This window comes from Anneissia japonica, unplaced genomic scaffold (assembly GCF_011630105.1).
Source record: "Anneissia japonica isolate Jap-2015-1 unplaced genomic scaffold, ASM1163010v1 scaffold11779_len1430905_cov172, whole genome shotgun sequence".
Classification (NCBI taxonomy): Eukaryota; Metazoa; Echinodermata; class Crinoidea; order Comatulida; family Comatulidae; genus Anneissia; species Anneissia japonica.
The window spans coordinates 1151097-1171638 of record NW_022740041.1 but is presented as its reverse complement, the minus strand read 5'-3'; the positions used below and the strand labels follow the sequence as shown (position 1 = coordinate 1171638).

The following is a 20542-nucleotide window of genomic DNA, read 5'->3' as shown; positions in this document are numbered from 1 at the left end:
TTCAATTGACAGATTTCTACCTTTTATATATTAAACTGTGTGTCACCATGTCCCTCAAAAAAAGCACAATCTTTATCTTTTTCACAATAGGTTATTTTAATATAAATTACTTTGTTCATCGTTACTTAAGCAATTCAGAAAAGGGCCTAGTGTGAAAGTTGTGTGAGAAGCCGGAAATCCTGAACACAAGGGACTCTCTTCAATTACTTGGCTTCATCACAATTAAAGGGGTATTCTTCAAAATTTATATATTTTACTACTATTGAAAATTCAGAAATCTAAATAATTGATTGATATTTTTCAAAACTAATCAAATACTGTACCAAGAAAATTATTTTTAGGGTGTATTAGTGGAATAAGAAATACTTATTGAAACATATTGATTGTTTTTTCAAAGGTTTCTTAAAAATTATAAATTTACTTAATGGTAACGAAAAGGAAAATCATGTTTAAGTAATCACTATGAAAGATCTTTTGTTGAATATATAAATTGAAGAACACGCAGTAACAACATAATCTTAATTACATTCTCCTCAGTCTAAACAGCATTCATACTTTCATCTCAGTGGTAAGGCTCTATGCTGTACAGGGTATAATCATTGTCACGGGAGCCAAGTCCCCATGGAAACTGGTTTCGAAATGTCTTCAATTCACTGTTTTCTGAAACGGACAAGTCAAAATAGTATTCACTGTGATGTATTGATTTTCAATAATTTTTTCCAATAAATACAAGATCATTGAAAGTAAATGAGTGTCATTATTCACTTTATGTCTATCAAATCTGTTTACAGCTCTAAACATCTTTAGAACAGCGCCATCAGCGAGTAAAAAGCAAATCCACTCTAAGTCACCTCATAACTAATGACAATTACTAATAATGATGCATCATCTACTTAGAAACTTCATCTATAATGTTACCATGGAAACTAATAGAAATCTGTGTAATTTAGAAAATCATTAATTTAAATTATATTTTTTCCCATTTTTATTATTATAACGAAGAATAGACTTATAATCCAATAACATTTATTTTTTTATTTCTTCATTGTATTTTCTGTACTAGTAAACAAGTAAAAAAAAGTAAAAATACAACAGGCCTCTCTTATTTCAAAAAATAGTTGTATATTAAAGCTGAGCATTACAATACTGTATTCTCATATAAATCATCATAGCTGCCAATGATTGATGTGAGTATTCCCAGGATTAATGTACTGTACATCATGTGTGCCAGATACAATACTATTGATTTTCTTGACCTATATTTAAAAAATTACATGCTTTAAAATCATAGCAGAGTTCACTTTGCAGTTTATTAGTCAGGTAATATGTTTTAGGTGTGTATTAAAGTAGATGTTTTGAAAAATGTTACTTGTTACAATGATGACCACAGCATCACAGTCCATCCGTGCCCTAGCCATGGTTACACTAAATCATGTGATGTCCGGTGACATGAGCACACTTGCATTCAAAAGCAACTGAAGAATCGACAGTTGCCCATGTTCTATTTTTTGCGATTAAAATTGATCATGTGGCGGAAGCGACACACGCTCTAGGCGGTTCTACCTATTTGCTTGCTCTTTGGAGTAGTGGCGCGTTCATTGGTGGAAGTTAACAAGATGGCTACCGGCAACTAGTATTAAAGTAGTCCTGAATAGCTTAGCTAAATACAAAACCTATGTGAGTGAAAATACATAAACGTTTGGCAGTCAGTTAACGGTGTCCAAATTCTCTTGTTCTGGCTGCTATGCTAACCTAGGAATTCTATTGGATCTTTGCCAAATTCATAAAAATTGAAACTTGTAATCTATACAATACTAATTCAAAAAAAAAATGGAAATATTAAGCAAGTATATGTTAAAGCTATATTGTACAGAAATTCAAAAAAAGTAGAGGCATTTACTCCTCAATTATCAATTGGTTTATATTCTGCTCAATGTATACTAAGCAGTGTTGTTTACTTTGTGCTCAAGTATAGCCTAATATTATGAACATTTTCAGGTAATTATCAATTTTACAATAATTTAATTTATATTTTCAATGTATTTTTTTTTCTCTTATCCTGTTTCATCACAAAAAAATGGTGGTTGTATAAATAGGCAAAATCAACAAGTGTTACTTCATGCGCATTTGGAAAACACAGAAGAGTGACTATTGAATTGCACAGCAAATAGTGCATGATGGGATGGATGGTGAACAAGCCAATGTTTTAGCACATATCTCTCAATCATATTTTTATATTTAAGTGTATTTAATTTCTTTGAAAGTTCAATCATCAGTAAAAGCATGTTCTACTCTGTGGATTATGGATAAATTATAAATTGTTTCTGATGGTAACATCTTAATGGAAACTACTGGCATCATATTATTAGTATAGTATATCAAATGCATCTTAAAAGAGGGACAACTTTTAAGATAAGCATAAATTATAAATGAAATATACCAGTAGATGTCCTCATGCAACCTGGGTATTGGCTATATAAACATTAAATGAACGATCCATACTGTATTATGGTTTAAAACAGCCGTTGATAATGTCAAAAGGGAAATTGAAATTCTTACTCATATTTTCAAACTGATTAATCCAAATCTTCAATAATCATTTCCGTTATTTTTTGTTTACTCTGAAAACACTGGCTTGTGATCAACCTAAGGTCAAAAGATCACCATTCGACGATATTTTACTGAAGGATTTAACAATTATTAAAGAAAATATTCCAACTTCACAAATTCATTTAAGTGTACTGACAGTAAACCCCATAGATTATTGAATAAACATTAATACATTATGTTGATCAAAGTCATAGTATAGAATATAGGGGGAAAAAAACCCCTTTATTCTGGATGTCCAATCTGTATAATCCAACATAGAATAACATATTTTTATGGTAGGCTTGGATTGGAGAAATCCTCAAAAGCAGCCCTTTTAAAATTACTTATTAATTTATTGTTGCAAAATAATACTTTGAATACAAGCTCACCCTCGGTATATCAAAAATGGGTTGATGTTATGTTGTTGCTAAATTGTTCAACCTTTATTGTACCACATCCTAATTCATTGTAGATCGTCAAACTATTTGTGCTGTATCATTCAGATTGTCTGTTTATATTTTATTTGTTGCGGAGTAGGTTTAATGTTTACATTAAGTGACCCAACAAATTTCTATGACTAAAACCATTTTTCCACCGTCAGTTCCCCCTCTCCAATTCCCACCATGTCAGTACTTGTAGGATACAAAACTGAATTATTGGCAACTAGTGCATTCCAAGTGCTCTATTGCGCATGTTACAATCTCTTAAAGAAACATTACTTTTTTCATCTTCTTCCTATTATAGTTAGAATATATTCTGTAAGTGATATTAGAGACCATTGCTCTGAATTCATTATGAACTAGGTCATGACAATATACAGACACAATGCACTGATTTTGAAATATCCCTAAGTTGTTTTACTTTTTTTATTTTTTTTATTTATTAAGTATTTAAGTAGATCAGTATTCCCAATAGTGTTTATATGGAACAATGATTCCGTTGGGATTTATATCTGTGCTTCATAGGTAATACATATGATGCCTAACAATGATTTGAATTGATACAACTAAGTTCCTGGTAATTCTCATCATATGCAGTGAGGTTCCTGTTAAAAACTATATTGATATGAAATTTCAGTGACATAAAAACTTATATTTGACCTATTTTTAAATGGTAATTTAATTTATTATGATGGATTATATAATTTTTTTAAAAGGAACAATTTTTGAAATAGTCATAAAGCAAATGTAAAGTTGTGATTGACATATAAATGAACCCATGGTTAATGAAATATGGACCCAGTATCTGTTATGGATGATTTTCTATGTTTTTATGGTAACCATCAGAGTGAACTATCCAGAAGCCGACTATTTGGGATGCTTATGGTATTATTTAGTATTATGATCTGACAAACCAGACCAATATAGAAATGGTACACTTGAAAAAAAAAAAACCAGTCGAATACGGCCATTGTTCAAATGTATAGGCCTAGTACACACCTCCATTTTGAATTAAATTCCTGATTATGCAAACAAGTAAGCAAATTTTGATTTGAGTGTAATTGCAGAACAAACATTAGCTAGCCTACAGTGTATTTTCTGTGGCATATGCTATCATAAAAACAGAAAAGCAAATATTAAATTTGCGTAACTATATAAGAAATATTTACCAAGTTTATTTTCAAAAACTGATAACATGTGAACTCCCCATAGTACAGTGTCTTTGGAACATGTTATATCGCAATAGAATTTCAATAATAAACATTACCTTTGCTCTACATTCTATAGCAACAACAATGCCGTAACCAGGATTTTCAAACTGCGTGGGACTATATCAGGGTGGACCCACTTGTAAATTCAAATAAAGAGGACACATTTTCTTAAAAAGTTGTTCCATTTTACGCAAAATAATGAAAACCTGGACCCATTTTCTTAGAAATTGTCACATTTTACGCAAAAATATGAATAACTCTATTTTCTTAAAAATTGACGCATTTATATATGAGAAATCTGGACTCATTTTCTTCAACGTTGACCCATTTTATACAAAATATGAGAAGTCTGGACCCATTTTATAAATGCGGACCCATTCTTTGTGGACCCAATAGAAAAATTGTGTGGGACTGTCCCAATAGCTGGCCACAACATTGAGCAACAGATAGTAAGCTATTTTGAATAGCTAATAAATAGTAATTTGAATAGTAAGCTATTTTGAATGTTTTTTAATATTAAATATATAATGTTACTATAATGAATAATAATGCTAAATATGTATAAACCGTATCAATGATAAAATGCGCTTGAGTGTTATCAGCGTTTGGTCAGAGGGTAATATACAATGGCAAACCAGCATGTAGTGCACCTTCTCTGCTCCCCGGGAGTATACCTAGACATGCATGTGCACTCAGTGTACAAAACTAGCACAATCAATGCTATAACATCCTACCAGGTATCCTTCATACTGCTGGGTAGAGAGAGACAAACATAGGTAAAGTGTCTTGCCCAAGGACATTAGCAACATGCATAGCTACATTTTCAAACCCCCAACCTCAATATTAGGAGGCCAGGCCACAACCATTGCGCCAACCACTTCTAAGTTTATATACAATGAGTCGGGTCAATTTAGAAAATGCACCCCCCTGCTACAGGTTCACTATATAAGAAGTCCATGCAGTATTCTACCTGTCATCACTTGGTAAAAACACTTAAATTGTCTGGAATTTAAAGTTGTTATTGCACTGAAAAGTGATTATACTGTACTTAGAAATGGATATTACTTGGCAGAAAAACAAGTTCCTGTGTAATATACGTTTTAAAAATAGTACTCAGTTAAAAAAAGGAAAATATATCTGTAAAAATATAATGTTCTATTGATTGTTAGTAGGCTTCCTGGATGAACTAATAATAACATAATAATAATCAATGGCAGATAAAGAATGTGATTTTTGGTATACCAGTACTATCGTATGGTGACTATTCACCAACGATGTGGGTGAGTATCTGCAATTGTTTGTACAATACAGGAGTAGAATCATTGTCAGAAGATTTGGATTAGTTACAATAGAATCAGAATGCTGTTTTATCAATAGCGATCATGATCACTCCTTCTGATAACATTTTATTATTGAATTGATAAAGGAATGTATAGTACTATTTCTGGTATGTAAAACAAGATTCTTTTTTTTTTTATTAAATTTTTATAATGTTGTGGTTTCTGTGTGGGTTTTTTTTTAAGGAAATTTTTGTAATTGATGGTGTTTTTTTTTTAATGTGAATGTATTGTGTTCTGATGTGTATTGTGTTCAAAATGATTTAGTGACATAATGGTTACACTGTCCAAAGTTTGTCACTATTTAATTATTCTCTGTTCATGTTAAAGGTCAAAATCTTCCATCATAAAGGTTAAAGTTTTCTACCAGCACTATGGTAAAGGTTAACATCATACATACTGTACTCAACATCATTTATATAGCGCTATATCATGAAGATATATCTGAGCTGGCCGGTAAACCAGTACCAGCTATACTCGTCTGTCCAAAATTGGGGCTGTATGAACCAGTACACCTGGGTTACCCCCCTACTTATCTCGAAAGATGCACTGGGTTCTTAATAGTACACATGAGCCAATTGTGTACACTACAGTTTATAGTCCTTCCAAGAAGACTTGTTCCACCTCCATAAGCGAATGTGCCGTTCAAACCAGTGCCAATTTTATGGTTGTAGGTTGCAGCATCCCTGCTTTAACCGCCATTCGTCTTGTTAAGCTTGCACTAAATATCGTACTATCAATTATCTATATCTAATTTATATAAGAAGTGTTGTCTGGGTGCAGGTTATGATTATAACTTTGCAGACGAGGAGAATTCTCCCAAAGTTGTTTCGTGGTCAGAGGTCGAATCGTGCTGACCATTCAAAAACGGCTATGTGTAGATACCTCAGCTTACACAGTTAAAGATATAAAATAGCAATCAAAAGACAGGAAAATATTTTTTTAGGTATTTTCCTGTATTTTGACTGATAGTACAGTACATCTTTAATGGCCTATGATGTGGTTCACACTGTGTAACATCCCTAGTGTGAATACTTCATTGCTTATAAATCAAAAAATAATTTGTTTTGTATTTGCGGCCGTTTTTCATTATACTGTATATAATTGCCAACTCTATAGTTACTAGACTACTGCTTAGATACAAAAGAATCTTACAGCAATCCTGGAAACATTGGAACGCTTTCTGTAACCTGTGAAATTTTAATTGTCATGGTTGTGCTTGAACTCTTGTACCCATTTGGTTGATTGATAGTTTATTTATTGATATATTTCCGAAGGATAACCTATTCAGTGTGCCTGGCTTTTAAAGGGGCCTTATATAATAATGCACTAGTCATTGCCTCATTGCTTTCTATTCTTGTTCGGTCATTGTATACTCTCTTGATGTATTTTGTTGACATGGATACCCTTTATAATTTAAATGAATCCCACAAATAATAAATATTTGATGGGGTACTTTAGTGTATGCTATAGGGTCACACTTGATGAAATATTTCTACACTCCCTAAGCCAAATATTGCGCATTTCCTGAGTATAATCTAATGGTTTAAAAAAATGCAGCAATTGCTAGTGGTAATGTGTAATAGGGGTACCGATTGGGAATTTCTGAAATTTGTGTGTTATCGTTTTCATGCAGAAGCAAGTTAAAGCTCAGTCCAGCAAATTGTATTTGACAAAAACATGTGACATGTCTAAATATGGTCAACATGACATCACATCATGATGACCATAAAGAAAATTTGATTGTGTGGACAGAGTATAAGATAATGGATATTTTTGCTGAATTGTCGATAGAATATGCCATTTCTTGTCACTAATAATAGCAAAGTCATGAGCTGAGTAATTTTTTTGCCGATTATTTTGTCCTTATTTTTACACATTTCTCAAACATAGGAAATTATTAATGTACAGCAATATATTGCTATACTGTATTAATAGAGGGTATTACGTAGTCACACCTACTGCATAAGGTACAGGTAATTTTTAAAGTAATTTTAACCAGTGTCTTATAAAATGTGTTTTTATATATAAAAAAAAAAGTATATACACTTTGTAATGTTAACCGCAAAATATGTTCGTGAAACATCAATAAATCTGATGGCTAATCTCCTTGAAAATATATTCTTAGATAAAAGCTATGTGGAAATAATTATTAATCTAGTTATAATGTGTCACTGGTTTCTTGGAAATTTGTTAGGCTCTTATAATTTATTAACCCTGGTCACTGGCTAGAAAAACAAGTATACACCATAATGAACCCCCTTCCGTTTCCAGGGGAGTAATCATGCAGATAATCCAGCACTAGAGCAACATAAATCAGGATCATTCACGTCTTCCCTCGTACTCCTGGGTGGAAAGACAGACATGTAGATAGATGATGAAAAGTTTTTGCCCATGGACAATAAGCAGTGTGATCAGTAAGAGAATCAATCTCACAAACATTAAGTGCTACATGCCCTAAACTATGGAGATTTTATATAGTGTATAATATATAATATAATATATAGTGTGCTTAAACAAAGCCTTACTCTTGCGCCAATGTGCTTACGTAGGGATTAATGGCAACCTATGGATATTCCTAAAATAATTGTAAAAGAGCTGACAGGATGAATAGAATTAGTACTAATAAATTAGATGTTGATTTTCATAGCATGAATGGGACTTCAATGATAAAACCTCCCCCTAGGTATATTTCTACTGAATACATTTATCAGAGCCTGGAGTATTAATGGCTTCCTTATGTCTGAATGGCACGTTTATTTTACTTTTAAAAGGTACTTGTGGGCGATTTCTAGCAAACTACTTGACTCTGGGGTACTCAGGAACAAAATTCACTGTTTAAAGTGTATATTCAATTGATGTCAAATCTTTGTATCAGAGTTGTTTTGAGTGCAATGCTGAAATTTATTACTTTAAGGTTTCCTGAGTACCAGTAATTGGCAGTGTGTACAGTCATAAAAACACTGAGTGTCCTTGTACATTAACTGGTCCTGTAGTTGTCAGGTAAACAAGATGTAACAAAATAATCTATAGAATACAAACTCCATATACGGTAGTTGTAGGTTCCCATAGGTTCTCAGCCAATAAGCTGAGCATGTATTCGGCTTAATTGCCTTTCACCCGTTTCCATCTTGCTGCCTGTTGATTCAATTTCCAGCTAGTGGCAGCTAAATTTGCGGTCATCAAACTATCTTGTGTAGGTAGGCTGCCTTATCACTGATTTGCACAGCATTTTATCAATGTGGATATTAACAGCCAATACCTGTGGTAAAACATTATGGTTAGTTGTTTCAATGTCACATGTCGGTGCTTTACAGTATCTGTGGTGGCGACAAAAAAATGACAAAAAATCATGGATTATTTGGTAAATGAGTTTAAGTTTTCACACCTGCTAATTGAACAATTATCTTTACTTAAGCTCAAGTTCAGTCATTGTTTCTTAACCATCATTATCCTTGTGTCATATAAACCTATATACAGTACAATAAAATTTTACTAGTATGAAACCAAACACAAACTTGTTGTGTGTACTACTATATATAGTTTAAATAAGACTTATTTACATGATTTTTGGCCTATTTGCTAGACCATAGCCAGCCTGTAAAACGGTGTGGAATCCTCCAAGCAAATATTTAGGGCTAGAAGTCTGTCTGTGCAAAAATTTAGGCCTAGAAGTCTGTCTGTGCATTTCGGAAGTGATGGCCATATAGACAACCAGTGTATTACGCTGTAAGCTACAATTTTGTAAATCTGTTTTTCTAGTAAATTTCTGCATAAATTTTGAGTTTCTATGTGAAATAAAATTTGGCCCTTTTTTAAAAATGCGTAGAAGGATTTCTAGTGTCTAATTTTTACTCGGGAATTACATCCTCCGCACAGGCTTTAATTTTACAATGTGGTGTGGGACCATGTTTCCCAGATCATGCTGCGTGAATTGATATTGCTATTGATATTTATTATTGTGTTGCACTAAGCAAACAGTTGCAGGTACTCAACATAGAAAACAAGCTATATCATGGATGTGGACTTGATAAGCAATTTAATTGGTGAATAATCTGAGTGCCATGATCTATTTTTAATTCTGTATTAAGTGCAATTACTCACAACTACATCCACCTCCATGCACTTAGAAAACAACTGTTACCAGAAGAGTAACTCAAATTTGCTTACTGATTTACCTTTCAGCTCAGAGCCTTCCAGGTTCATGCTTCTCGTATCAAATTTAATTAGGAGTCTAATTAAAATTTTCTATTATTCATGAAAATAATTATAAGTAATGGTATGGTAATGCTCAGCTTATCACAATGAATGCAATGACTGTTATAGCCTACTATAAGATATAGCTAAACCTACCACCAGTAAAAATGTATGATAACTAAGTGTTGTTTTAATTAGTTAAATTTAAATAAATTGATTCCCAAAGTGAACATTTTGGAGAGCTATTGTGGTAGGGATCATGTTTATGAAAAGAAGTCTGTATTTTGGGCTTTTGGTTGCTAATTGATTCTGTTGTTTTCTATTCAGTGATATTGTAAGGCTTTCTAGAACACAGTCACCATGTATGTATACATTCAAGCCAGCTCCACTCAATACTCTTACCATTTAATCCAAGTACTAAGGGCCAGGCTGAATAGGACAAGCCACTGTGTGTGTGTTTTGTGTGTAGTGTACATTCAATCTCTGTTCTATCTTTAATCAACACAGCTATACTTATACAGCTAGCTGTTTCATGAAAGACAGCTTATTTTTTACCCATGTCAAGACTTCTGATTACTTTTTTTTTCCATTTTCAATCAGGTGGATATTGAAGGACTGATACTGTAGAAGGAGCGATCAGGAGAGAAAATTAATACTACTATACTTCATCATTATTAATTATACCTACTATTGCCACTACCAAGGATTTTAAATGTTGCCGATAGGACTTGTTCGGATGGTCCTTACGGGAGATTTTTACCATTTCCCGAAAGTTTTACCACAATGACGGATAAGCATTCTCCACATAAGAAGGTAATATGCTCTTTTTATTACTTTTTTTTACCTTATTTCTCTGTAAACTGCCTATATTATTTATCAATGAACTGTGCTAAATTGAATTGTATCTTGGAAAGTGTCTATAAATTTTATAAGTAAAGTTTAAATTACATGAGTCAACTACAGAATATGTCTTATAACTTTTAATAGTGCAAAGTGTATTTTACGGTACCGTAAAACCTCGAATTGGAGCCCTTTACATCTTTTTTTCTACAAACTTTTGATGGGCTTCCTTTTGACACTACTTTTGCAAAGTAATGCAAAGTAAAAGAGTGGGCTTCTTTTCAAAATGAATGCTGTAAATTTTGGGAATTTGTATTATAAAACAATCATTCTGTATCATAGAGTATATTAACCGGCATTAAACCAACTAAAACTACTGCACAAACCAGTCATGTTTTTATTTTATTTTAATTAATTAATTTTTTTTTTGTGGGCTACAATTAGATATTTTACAGTATTTTTTAAGGTAACATATCTTTATAAGATATCTTTTGAAGTAAATTATAATAACCCCTTTATCTTATAAAGTCACTTACTACACATAAATTGAATGCTAGTGCCTTATATAAATACACCTTGTTCAAAGTGAAATATGACCTACATTTTGTGGTGAACTAAACTATAACATTGAGATTTTATATTGATATTTTATAATGTATTTTTAATGTTAAACTTCAATTTGTATTTTATTTCAAATTGCAATAAAGTATTATCTTATCATATTATTAATTGTACTTAATAAATCTAGCTGTTGGATCTTTATTAATTGTGAACAATGATCTGCTATATCTAGTGTGTGAATTATATAGATTGCTAGTATTATTGACCTCCATCCTTTCACTAAATGTTGCAAATTTGGTAGAAGTAAATTTTAGAATTAAGTCCTCTTTAATAATTCTTAAGGAAATTCTTCTGGTGAATGTAAATTTTAAATCTTGTAGCCAATCCATTTAAATTATTTTGTACCTAAAAATGTTATTTCTTGATCACATAATTTCACTCTGGTGTCTTGGTTCTAAATTTAAAAACTTTTAATTGAAATTATTAATATATTCTACTTTTTTATAAATTTAATTTCAACTTCAAAAAGCTAAAAATATGCCCCAAAAACTACCAAATTATTAATAATATCATTTTTTTAAATGTTATTCTGTTACCAAGTTTTATATGGAATTACAGGTACACTTTTTATAAGAACCAACATTTTCTCTAGGCTCAAAATATTCACATTTTGTTCTTATTCTTAGACAATTTTCACACGTAAGAAAATTATTATTATACAGCAGTATAGGCCTATTATTACTGTACTGTATTACAGAGGATATTACATAAGTCACACATTGCAAATAAGGTACAGATAAGATTTGTTAGTTTTTCTGTTTATTCTAATAACCCTCAATTTACAATTTCCCTCAATTTGTTCTTTTTTTTTTCTTAATTTTTAAGCAATTTCAGCTTCAGTGTTCTTATAAAATGTGCTCTTATATATAAGTGTAGCTCATGATTTTTCCTACTTTCCAAATTCGTTTTTCATTCAACTGAACAAAGTCTCAAAAAATTACATTTTTTCACATGATTAATTTTCAGCTTCCCATTTGTTGTGGAACATTAAGTTTATGTTCAGCTTTTGAAATTGTGTGTTATTTTTAGATTTTTGAGAAAAATATGATCAGTGTTGAAATGAACAAGTCTGATCACTATCGACTCGAGGACAAATGCTCAGATAATTGATAATCCAATGAAAATAATATTTTTAAATATGAAATTACATGTTCATTTAAATTGATATTTCAAAAGGAGTACAGTATTGTACTTAGTAGACAGCTTTCTAATGCATTTTTTAAAATACAAGGTAATAATTTATAGGTCTGACTGACTGATAACAATTAAAACAATTCCTGATGATGACATAATTAATGTTGAAATATTGAATCCCGACACAATGGCGTGCATTTCGATACTTGGAGTATGTGTTATACTATCCAATTAAAAAAAACTTAACCAAATTTCATAATACAAATAAAACATGAAAATCTATGTCTACAGTAGAATAAAAAGCTCAGTAGGGCTGGTACAGTAGCAGCTAGGAATAAGCGAGGAACATTTTGAATTTAATACTAAAGGGAAAAAAAAGGAAAATATAATAACATTATTTGAATTTAGTTTTATAAATTTAATATAATTTTATAAATAATAAAGATGGGATTTTGAAAAAGTGTGCGACTGGCAGTCGGAGGCATCATGACTGTCCCGTAGGCATTTTGGGTGGGGGGGAGAATTTCCATTAAAAAAAAGAAAATTGTGGGCTATATCGTATACAGATAACATTTTGGTGCCAGAGGTATTTTATCAAAACTTTTTTCATGGTTGGATGCAAACATTTTTTTTCCAGTCCTGGTTTATAAATTCAATATTTTGTAGATATTAAAATTAATTTTTTAAGTTATTTCGGTGATAATCAACAAGTAAATTACTTGGAATTTGTAACACATTTGTATTATTTAATTTAAGATAGTTTTGATTACTCTGGATGTGATGAAATAGAATATTTAGCAATTCATGGAAATACACTAATATCAGTGATATTTAATCAAAACGACAATTGAGGGACCAATTACTGTTTGTTAAAAATGAAAAGTAATGTCATTGAATCTTCAGAAAATTGTCAGATTCTATAAGTTACTTATTGATTTCTTTTTGAAGCATTTTTTTTTTTTTTAAATTAACGAGTCATTGCCTTATTACCTACCAAAATATTAATAATAATATTATAAAATGAATGAAGTTCAATAGAATTTGAACCCTAATAGTGATTATGAAACAGATACACATCAATGAAGAGTTGGATACAATTTTATAAATTTCTTAATAGAATATTGTTAAATATTTGTTGTTATTGTAGAATTCCATAGTTATTATTGGTTATTATTGCTGACTTTTTGCATTTCTTATCTGTAACATTTGTTTAGGGAATAATAACGTTAGTGTATGAATTTGGTTATAAATTTATAATTGTCATTTTCCTCATAATATTTTTATTTCTAAGGTTAAGGTATTGGTATTAAATCCAAATGAGATTGAATGAATGAATAAATAATGAATTAATGAATATGTTAACAAATGACTAATCTCATTTAAGGGTCATGCACAATACGCGAACATTTACAGTTTCTCAAGTGTAGCAAACGGTGCCTGTTGTAGAAAGTGATCAGATAATTTCATACTTAACCTTTAACCTTGTGTTAAATGTTGTTAAATTAATCTGCCAAGTTTGAAGTTTTCATGTCTTGCTGTACATACTGTAGTTCAACCCTGAGTCTCACTATGGAAAAAAGACTTATGAACAGTTATATAGCAAAGATCTTACAATTGCAACAGCTCTCTGCGATTTTACACGTAACAAATAGAAGCGTTGATGTTTAGTCTAAAGAAACAAAAAGTAATCCCTTTTGAGAGAGGGCACCCTAGTTGTTACTTTGGTAGCAGATGCGCTATCTTTAGTTAACGATCTCTGATGTCAAAGTTGAAAAGTAATCACTTTTTGCGCGAGGGTGCCCTACACTGCGTTATTACAGAAGTTGCACGCATAAATCGCGGAGAATGCTATCTTGTTATTTAAAATCTTTGGTGCTTATAAGGAAGAAAGGACTAGTGTTATCCAAAAGCTGTTGTTCTATTTCTGGCTGTTTACTTGCGTTTACTTTTTAGGTGTAAAATCAGTCTGACTGGTTTAATGTTTCATAACTCATAATGTAATGACGTAATTTGCTAGCCTTGGGCTTATTGCATAACATTTATTGTAGTGCTCATATTTTGACAGAGCTTAATAACTCGGTTGGCCTGTCCTCTCAGCAGATGGCAGCACTATTGTTTAGCATAAAAGCCAGTCCATTAAAAGCAAGGTTTAATCTAGATTCGTTGCGTGCTTAATGCAATCTCTGAAATAGTGGACAGTCATCGCAAAGTTAATATTCTCGTGGAAACACAATAGACTTAAGTTTTGGCTGTATATAATACAGTAATTATGAATACAGTCTACATTGCAAGACTGTCCAATTTGGTTTGCTTGTCACACCATTCACCCAATACCCACTCATGATCTATTAGTAGAAATGAAAAAATAGAGTTCTAAGAAAGTCTTTCGATATAATTGAATATTAAAAATAGCGACATAGCGGTTTGTTGTTTCAAATATATCTGTTGTGAAGATGATTATTGATTTTCATTGATTTTTAATTTTACAAATGAACTCAACCCATATTATATGAGCAAATAATATTTTGAATGAAATCTGTAATACAGAAAAAAAATTGTTAATTAAAGTGTCTGTTTGAAAGAACCATATTTGCAATAATGATTTCCATTGTTAGTGATTCCCTTCATGTCATATTGTGTCATATTGTAAGGCACTGCTTGTCATCACAAATTATCTGTACTACTTTAAAAGTCAAAATAGGAGACTAAATATTGGCCATTACAGCCCATGAATTTCATGCCGACCATATTGTCAAGCCAGAATTGCCACACCTGACGGCAATTTCTTGCCAACCTACACTAGGCATAGATTTCTTTGCTTTAAAAACTGCTTGGCAAGTAAAAATTTTGACGGAAACAGGCCATACTGTAGCAGAAACTAGATTTTACGTAGGTCGTCAAACTATTGAAATTGGTCGTCCATAAAATTTTAAACAGATTTTGTACAATATTTATTTTTAATAGGCATGCGTAGGCCTACGATGTGTGTGAATCGTCTTTTTTCGCCTAGTCGTTTCGACGACTACCAGCCTCACCCAGTTGAAGCCACAGTGTAGATCGTAATGCATATCTGAATCTATTATTTTTCGTCATTGTACAGTATTATCACATTTAAAATATTGTTTATTATCTAAAAACAACCAAATTGAACATTTTGTAGGCCTACAGTAATCCTACCGTCCTTTTGAAAACAGACACGATTGCATCATGACTTCACTGTCAATTACATTGCATGTGGAAAATCCCAGATTGTTCTAGGCATGTACAGTTTTGAAGCAGTCTGTGATCAGTGCCTGCATTTTTAATGAAAGTTATATTTCCCACACTAAAGAAAACACTAAATGAATGCTGAAACGACATTTCTTCGGCAATTTTGTTATGTAAAACATGCATTTTACTACTCTATTAAAATAATACTAGCCTACCATTCTTTCACCAACAATATATTGGTATAATAGAGATAATTAACAAAATTACAATCTGTAGATGACGATGTAAAGTCGAGTGTTCAAAAAAATCGTAGTTTATACTACAGGCCTAGGTAGTAAAAAGTTGTCGAGACTGCCAACCTTGGAGAATTTACACCTTTTTTTTTTTCACAATTTCATGTGCTGCCATTGTATACTGTAAAGAATAATATACATTTAAATAGATTTACATAGTAAAGTTTTAGAATTCAATTTAAAACACCAATTATATCATGTGGTATTGCGAAGGCTGGCAAATGGTAAGAAGTGCTGGTGAAAGAATACAAAAAATGACAATGACATTTTTTGAGATTGACATTTGTTATGGTCTTTGTTATTTTGTTGAGAAATATTAACTTTTTTATAAGAACTATTCATTTAAACACACAACTTTTCAATCCAACATTTTCTTTTTTTTTTAATTTTTTTTTACGACAGGCTTTAAGAGGCTTAGCTTGTTAGCACCAAACTGAAAAATACACGATGAGTTCCCTTTTGTTCTTAAGATAGCTACCGTTACCGTTAGCACAAAGCACATAATACTGCACCACCATATCTAGGCCAGGCCTATCAGGACATTAGGATTTCCGCTGGATTGTATGGTTCATAAATTTTTTAACAAATGAAATTATAATGGAGAATGCCCAAAGAAAGAATGTAAAAGGAGAGGAAGCGTGTTGTTAATATCATTGTTAAATGTTAATTTAGTGTTTTTTGTTGTTTTTTTTTTGTGAATATTAGATTTTATATAAAAAAACTACTTTAAAGTGCTGTTCACGTATCAACATTTTCACAACTGTAAAAGAGAACTATATTACAACTTCCTCTATTTCTACAATATTGCTTTTACAACATTATAGGCCTACATTCTTTCTGTCATACATAAAATAGCTTTTTTAATGTGCTGTCCAAAGGAATTTGAATCAACATTTCAAATATTTGTAAAAATGTGTCTGACCCCCTTCTCCCAAGCGTACTGTTTCTACATTTATTAAAATGCTATTGGTGGATGGGCTCCTTACTCATTATGGAATGTTGAAAAAATGATGATTTGAATCAACATTTTCATATATATTTGTAAAGATATACAAATTTTTCTGACCCCCCCCCCTTTTTTTTTCCTCAAGCAACTGTAGTAAACTTGTTAAATGCTAATTAGTGACTGAGCTCCTTACTAATTATGGAATAGTGAAGAAATGACCCCTTACTCATTATGGAATAGTGAAGAAATGATGGTATTTGATTTTAAGGAGATTACTCTCCCCATTCATATTTTAATACTGCCTTCCTACATAATTCATCACACCATACGGTCGACCTTGGATCAGAGGACAGGTTCAATGTGCTCTTTCCTGCTTTCTCATTTTCATTGTTTACAACACTTGTGTTATAATTAAATTGCCTACCAGCTCAAATTATGCATTGCTGTTTCATAAGGGATGGCCTGAAACCTAAGCCATACTACTGATTGCACTGTACACTTGCCTCTAGCTTTCCAATATTTACCTTACTGCTTCACATCTGTGTGTAATTATGAGTAACATTATAACATCATCATCGTGGTCATAACATTATCATGATAGACCAGCAGTGACAACCTTGCTTGCTTTAACATTCTTTCTGATATTTTATGCAAATTATGTCGTAACATAAACTTATTTATAAATAGCTCAAAGCACTTAAGATATTTTTTGTATATATTTTGCCAACCTTGTAACACATTTTGCCTTCCAAACTGATCATTTACATAACGAGATGCTTTGTATTTTGTTTAGGTATTTAGGTAATGTTTTAGCATTAATTGTGAAACATTAGAAAGTAGATTTTTCCTAGAAAAATCCTTAATTCATTGAGGATTTCACATGATCCTATGATTAAAAATATATATTACTTTCTGTTAGTTGTAGCAATTGCACAAAAAAAATGACATGTTTTTTGTGGTTATCATTAGCTCTTATTAGAAAAAAAATTTAAAAAAATCAAGATTGAATTTGACAATTTAGCCTCAATATCAATGATGGTACTGAAAAATAATATAATTTCAATGCTTTCATTTTAGACTGTCAATGAACAGTATAAATACCTTAAAACCTTGAATAGAAGCCCTGGGTGGTTTTTTTTTTTTCGAGATGGGCCTCTTTTCGTGATCGCCTTCTTTTCAAGATTACTTTTGCAAACTAAAAAGGGAGCTTCTTTTTCCCCAAAGAATGCTGTATATTTGGAATTGCTACATTACAACATTTTTCAACTATGGAATTCGAAATTCTTTTTAAAATTTTAACCATGCTAGTCTCTAGTACAATAAAATACTATTGATACTGACACAATATCATTTAATTATAAGATAATGTCAGTCTGAATGTTGTACTATCTCGAAAGAATCCCATGTTATTTTGATCAGAAGGCCATGGGCTTATTTTCAAGACTACTTTGCAAACTGAAGAGGGGAAGGGCTCCTTTTCGAGATGGGCTTCCTCTCCAGAGATTAAGCCCTTTGGGCTTGTATTTGAGGTTTTAATTACTATCATTACTACATTATTTGAATTTATGTTTAAATTTGCTTGCAGGTCTTTCAAGAATTTTCTTAGTTAAAATTCGGCAAAATCTTATTTTTAATCAATCTGAAGTTTAAAAGATAAATTTTTGATCAGGATAAATTCAGTGTTCAGACCTTGATTTAAAAGTAGATAAATTTTGATCAGGATAAATTCAGTGTTCAGACCTTGATTTAAAAGTAGATAAATTTTGATCAGGATAAATTCAGTGTTCAGACCTTGATTTAAAAGTAGATAAATTTTGATCAGGATAAATTCAATGTTCAGACCTTGATTTAAAAGGTAAATTTTGATTAGGATAAATTTAGTGTTTTGATTGAATTTTTAAGGTTTTTTAATCCATACCACATGAATTGATGTTTGTTTCATTTACATTAAGATTTATAGATATTTTTTAAAATCATCTACCCAAAATCAAAGAAATAATATTACTGATGCCAAAAGATGTCAGAAAGTAATTAGTAATTTTAATGATTTATGAGTTTTAATATAAAAATGTAATGTTTATATTCACCATGGTTGTAATTACTTAATACGGTATATCTTTGATATTTCAAAGCATAAATCTGATGTCACATGTTAATGTGGAGATCCCTCAAAGGTTAATATTCGCCACATGTGGTTTGTGAGCGTGTATCTTAGGGCCTGTTTCTACTGACAAAATACAAAAGTACGGTATTCAGTGAAACCGGTTTTCATAATTGTTTATAAACAAAGACCGCATTGTAGTTTAATTTTAACACAAACAGATATCGGTTTCTCCTAAGGAGGTTGTTGTGCAATGACGTCATTTTTACCCACAGTCATTTGACAGCTTGCTAGGTCTGGTCAAACTGAGACCGCTATTGCGTTGCAGCTAAAAATTGCTTGGTGAATACGGGTTTGAGTACGGTATTCGGCGATCGAGACCAGATTCAATTGGGGTTTTCAAAACCGGTATTTGAATTCGGGTTTTATTTTATGGGACCCATTTCCACTGACAAGAAAATACGGATCTTTGAGAATACTGGTCTTGAAACCCGAATTCTATTCTCAGCAGAAACAGGCCCTTAAATATAGCTATATACTGTATTATAGTCAAACTTAGAATGAAATTATCAGGATGATCAAAGTTCTAAAAGGGATGAATCTTAATTAAAAAAAACCTCCTTAGGCAATCTCTTGATTAGTGAGTAAATAACATTGATTTATGGAACATTCTATTAGGTTATAAGTAACTACGTGGGTGAATATTTCACCTCTACAAACAATCTCCTTTCTAGGCCTGGGTTAAAGAAGCAATTTGTCCGAAGTCATGAAGTGGCAAAGGGTACTAAATAAGAATATGTTTTGCAATGATCAAGTCCCGCTGTGCACAGTATTTGACGAAGAGCCCGCAACATTAATCAGTGATTGATTCATGCCTAGTGTTGTTATCATTACTTTTCATTATGTTCTCTAAATGACAATCTTTGAACTGAAAGGTTATCCATATTCCTCTAGTTTAAACTTTAAACACAACATTAAAATTTTACTGTCAATTTTCTCAGTGTTTATATGTCCCATTGTGATTAGGATGTGAAATAAAAAGATAAGATATATTAAAGCTTTGAACCCTGGACATTGAGGTAGTAAGGTTAACCACCAAGCAACAGCTCAACTCATATTGTGGTCAATTGCAGGAAATTCCTTTCAGGGTGTCCTTGGCTTAAGGGCTGTTAGGATCATCTATTGTCTATCATTGATCATATGTTTAACTTTACATTATGGTAATAAAAATGTATTTAAAAAAAAAAGTATAGTAGTTGGTTGACAAGGTTTTTAGCCTCTCCAAACGAAATATCAACATCTTTGTGGCGGCTGAAGTATGTTTGCCTATGTTCTTAATGATGTTGTCAGTGATAACGACTGTTAATGATGGTGGTAGTTGTTGAAGTAATTGGAAGTTTTAATAGGATTACAATGAGAATAATCGTGAAGCTGCTATGTCATCATTTTTTTAGATCTGTCCACACTCAAATTTTATGTGACAAAAAATTGTATTAAGTGCCCATATTTGGGTATAGCATGACATCATAATACTCATATGGGCACATCACACAAGTTTGTCCCATGCAGTTTAATAATGTGGACAGAGATTAAGATTCAAATGTTATTACTTCAGATAATGCT

At 31.6% G+C, this 20542-nt stretch overlaps 1 protein-coding gene across 4 annotated transcripts in view; it reads left to right on the top strand.

Annotated features, from left to right (window-relative positions):
* Positions 1-20542, top strand: part of LOC117118127 (ankyrin repeat domain-containing protein 12-like) — a 115822-nt gene that overhangs the window by 25707 nt on the left and 69573 nt on the right. For all 4 annotated transcript variants that reach the window (XM_033262632.1, XM_033262631.1, XM_033262634.1 and 1 more), the window contains one exon: positions 10375-10587. In XM_033262632.1, coding sequence (XP_033118523.1) covers positions 10558-10587 — 30 coding nt within the window. In that variant the 5' untranslated portion in view covers positions 10375-10557. The remainder of the gene's footprint in view (positions 1-10374; positions 10588-20542) is intronic.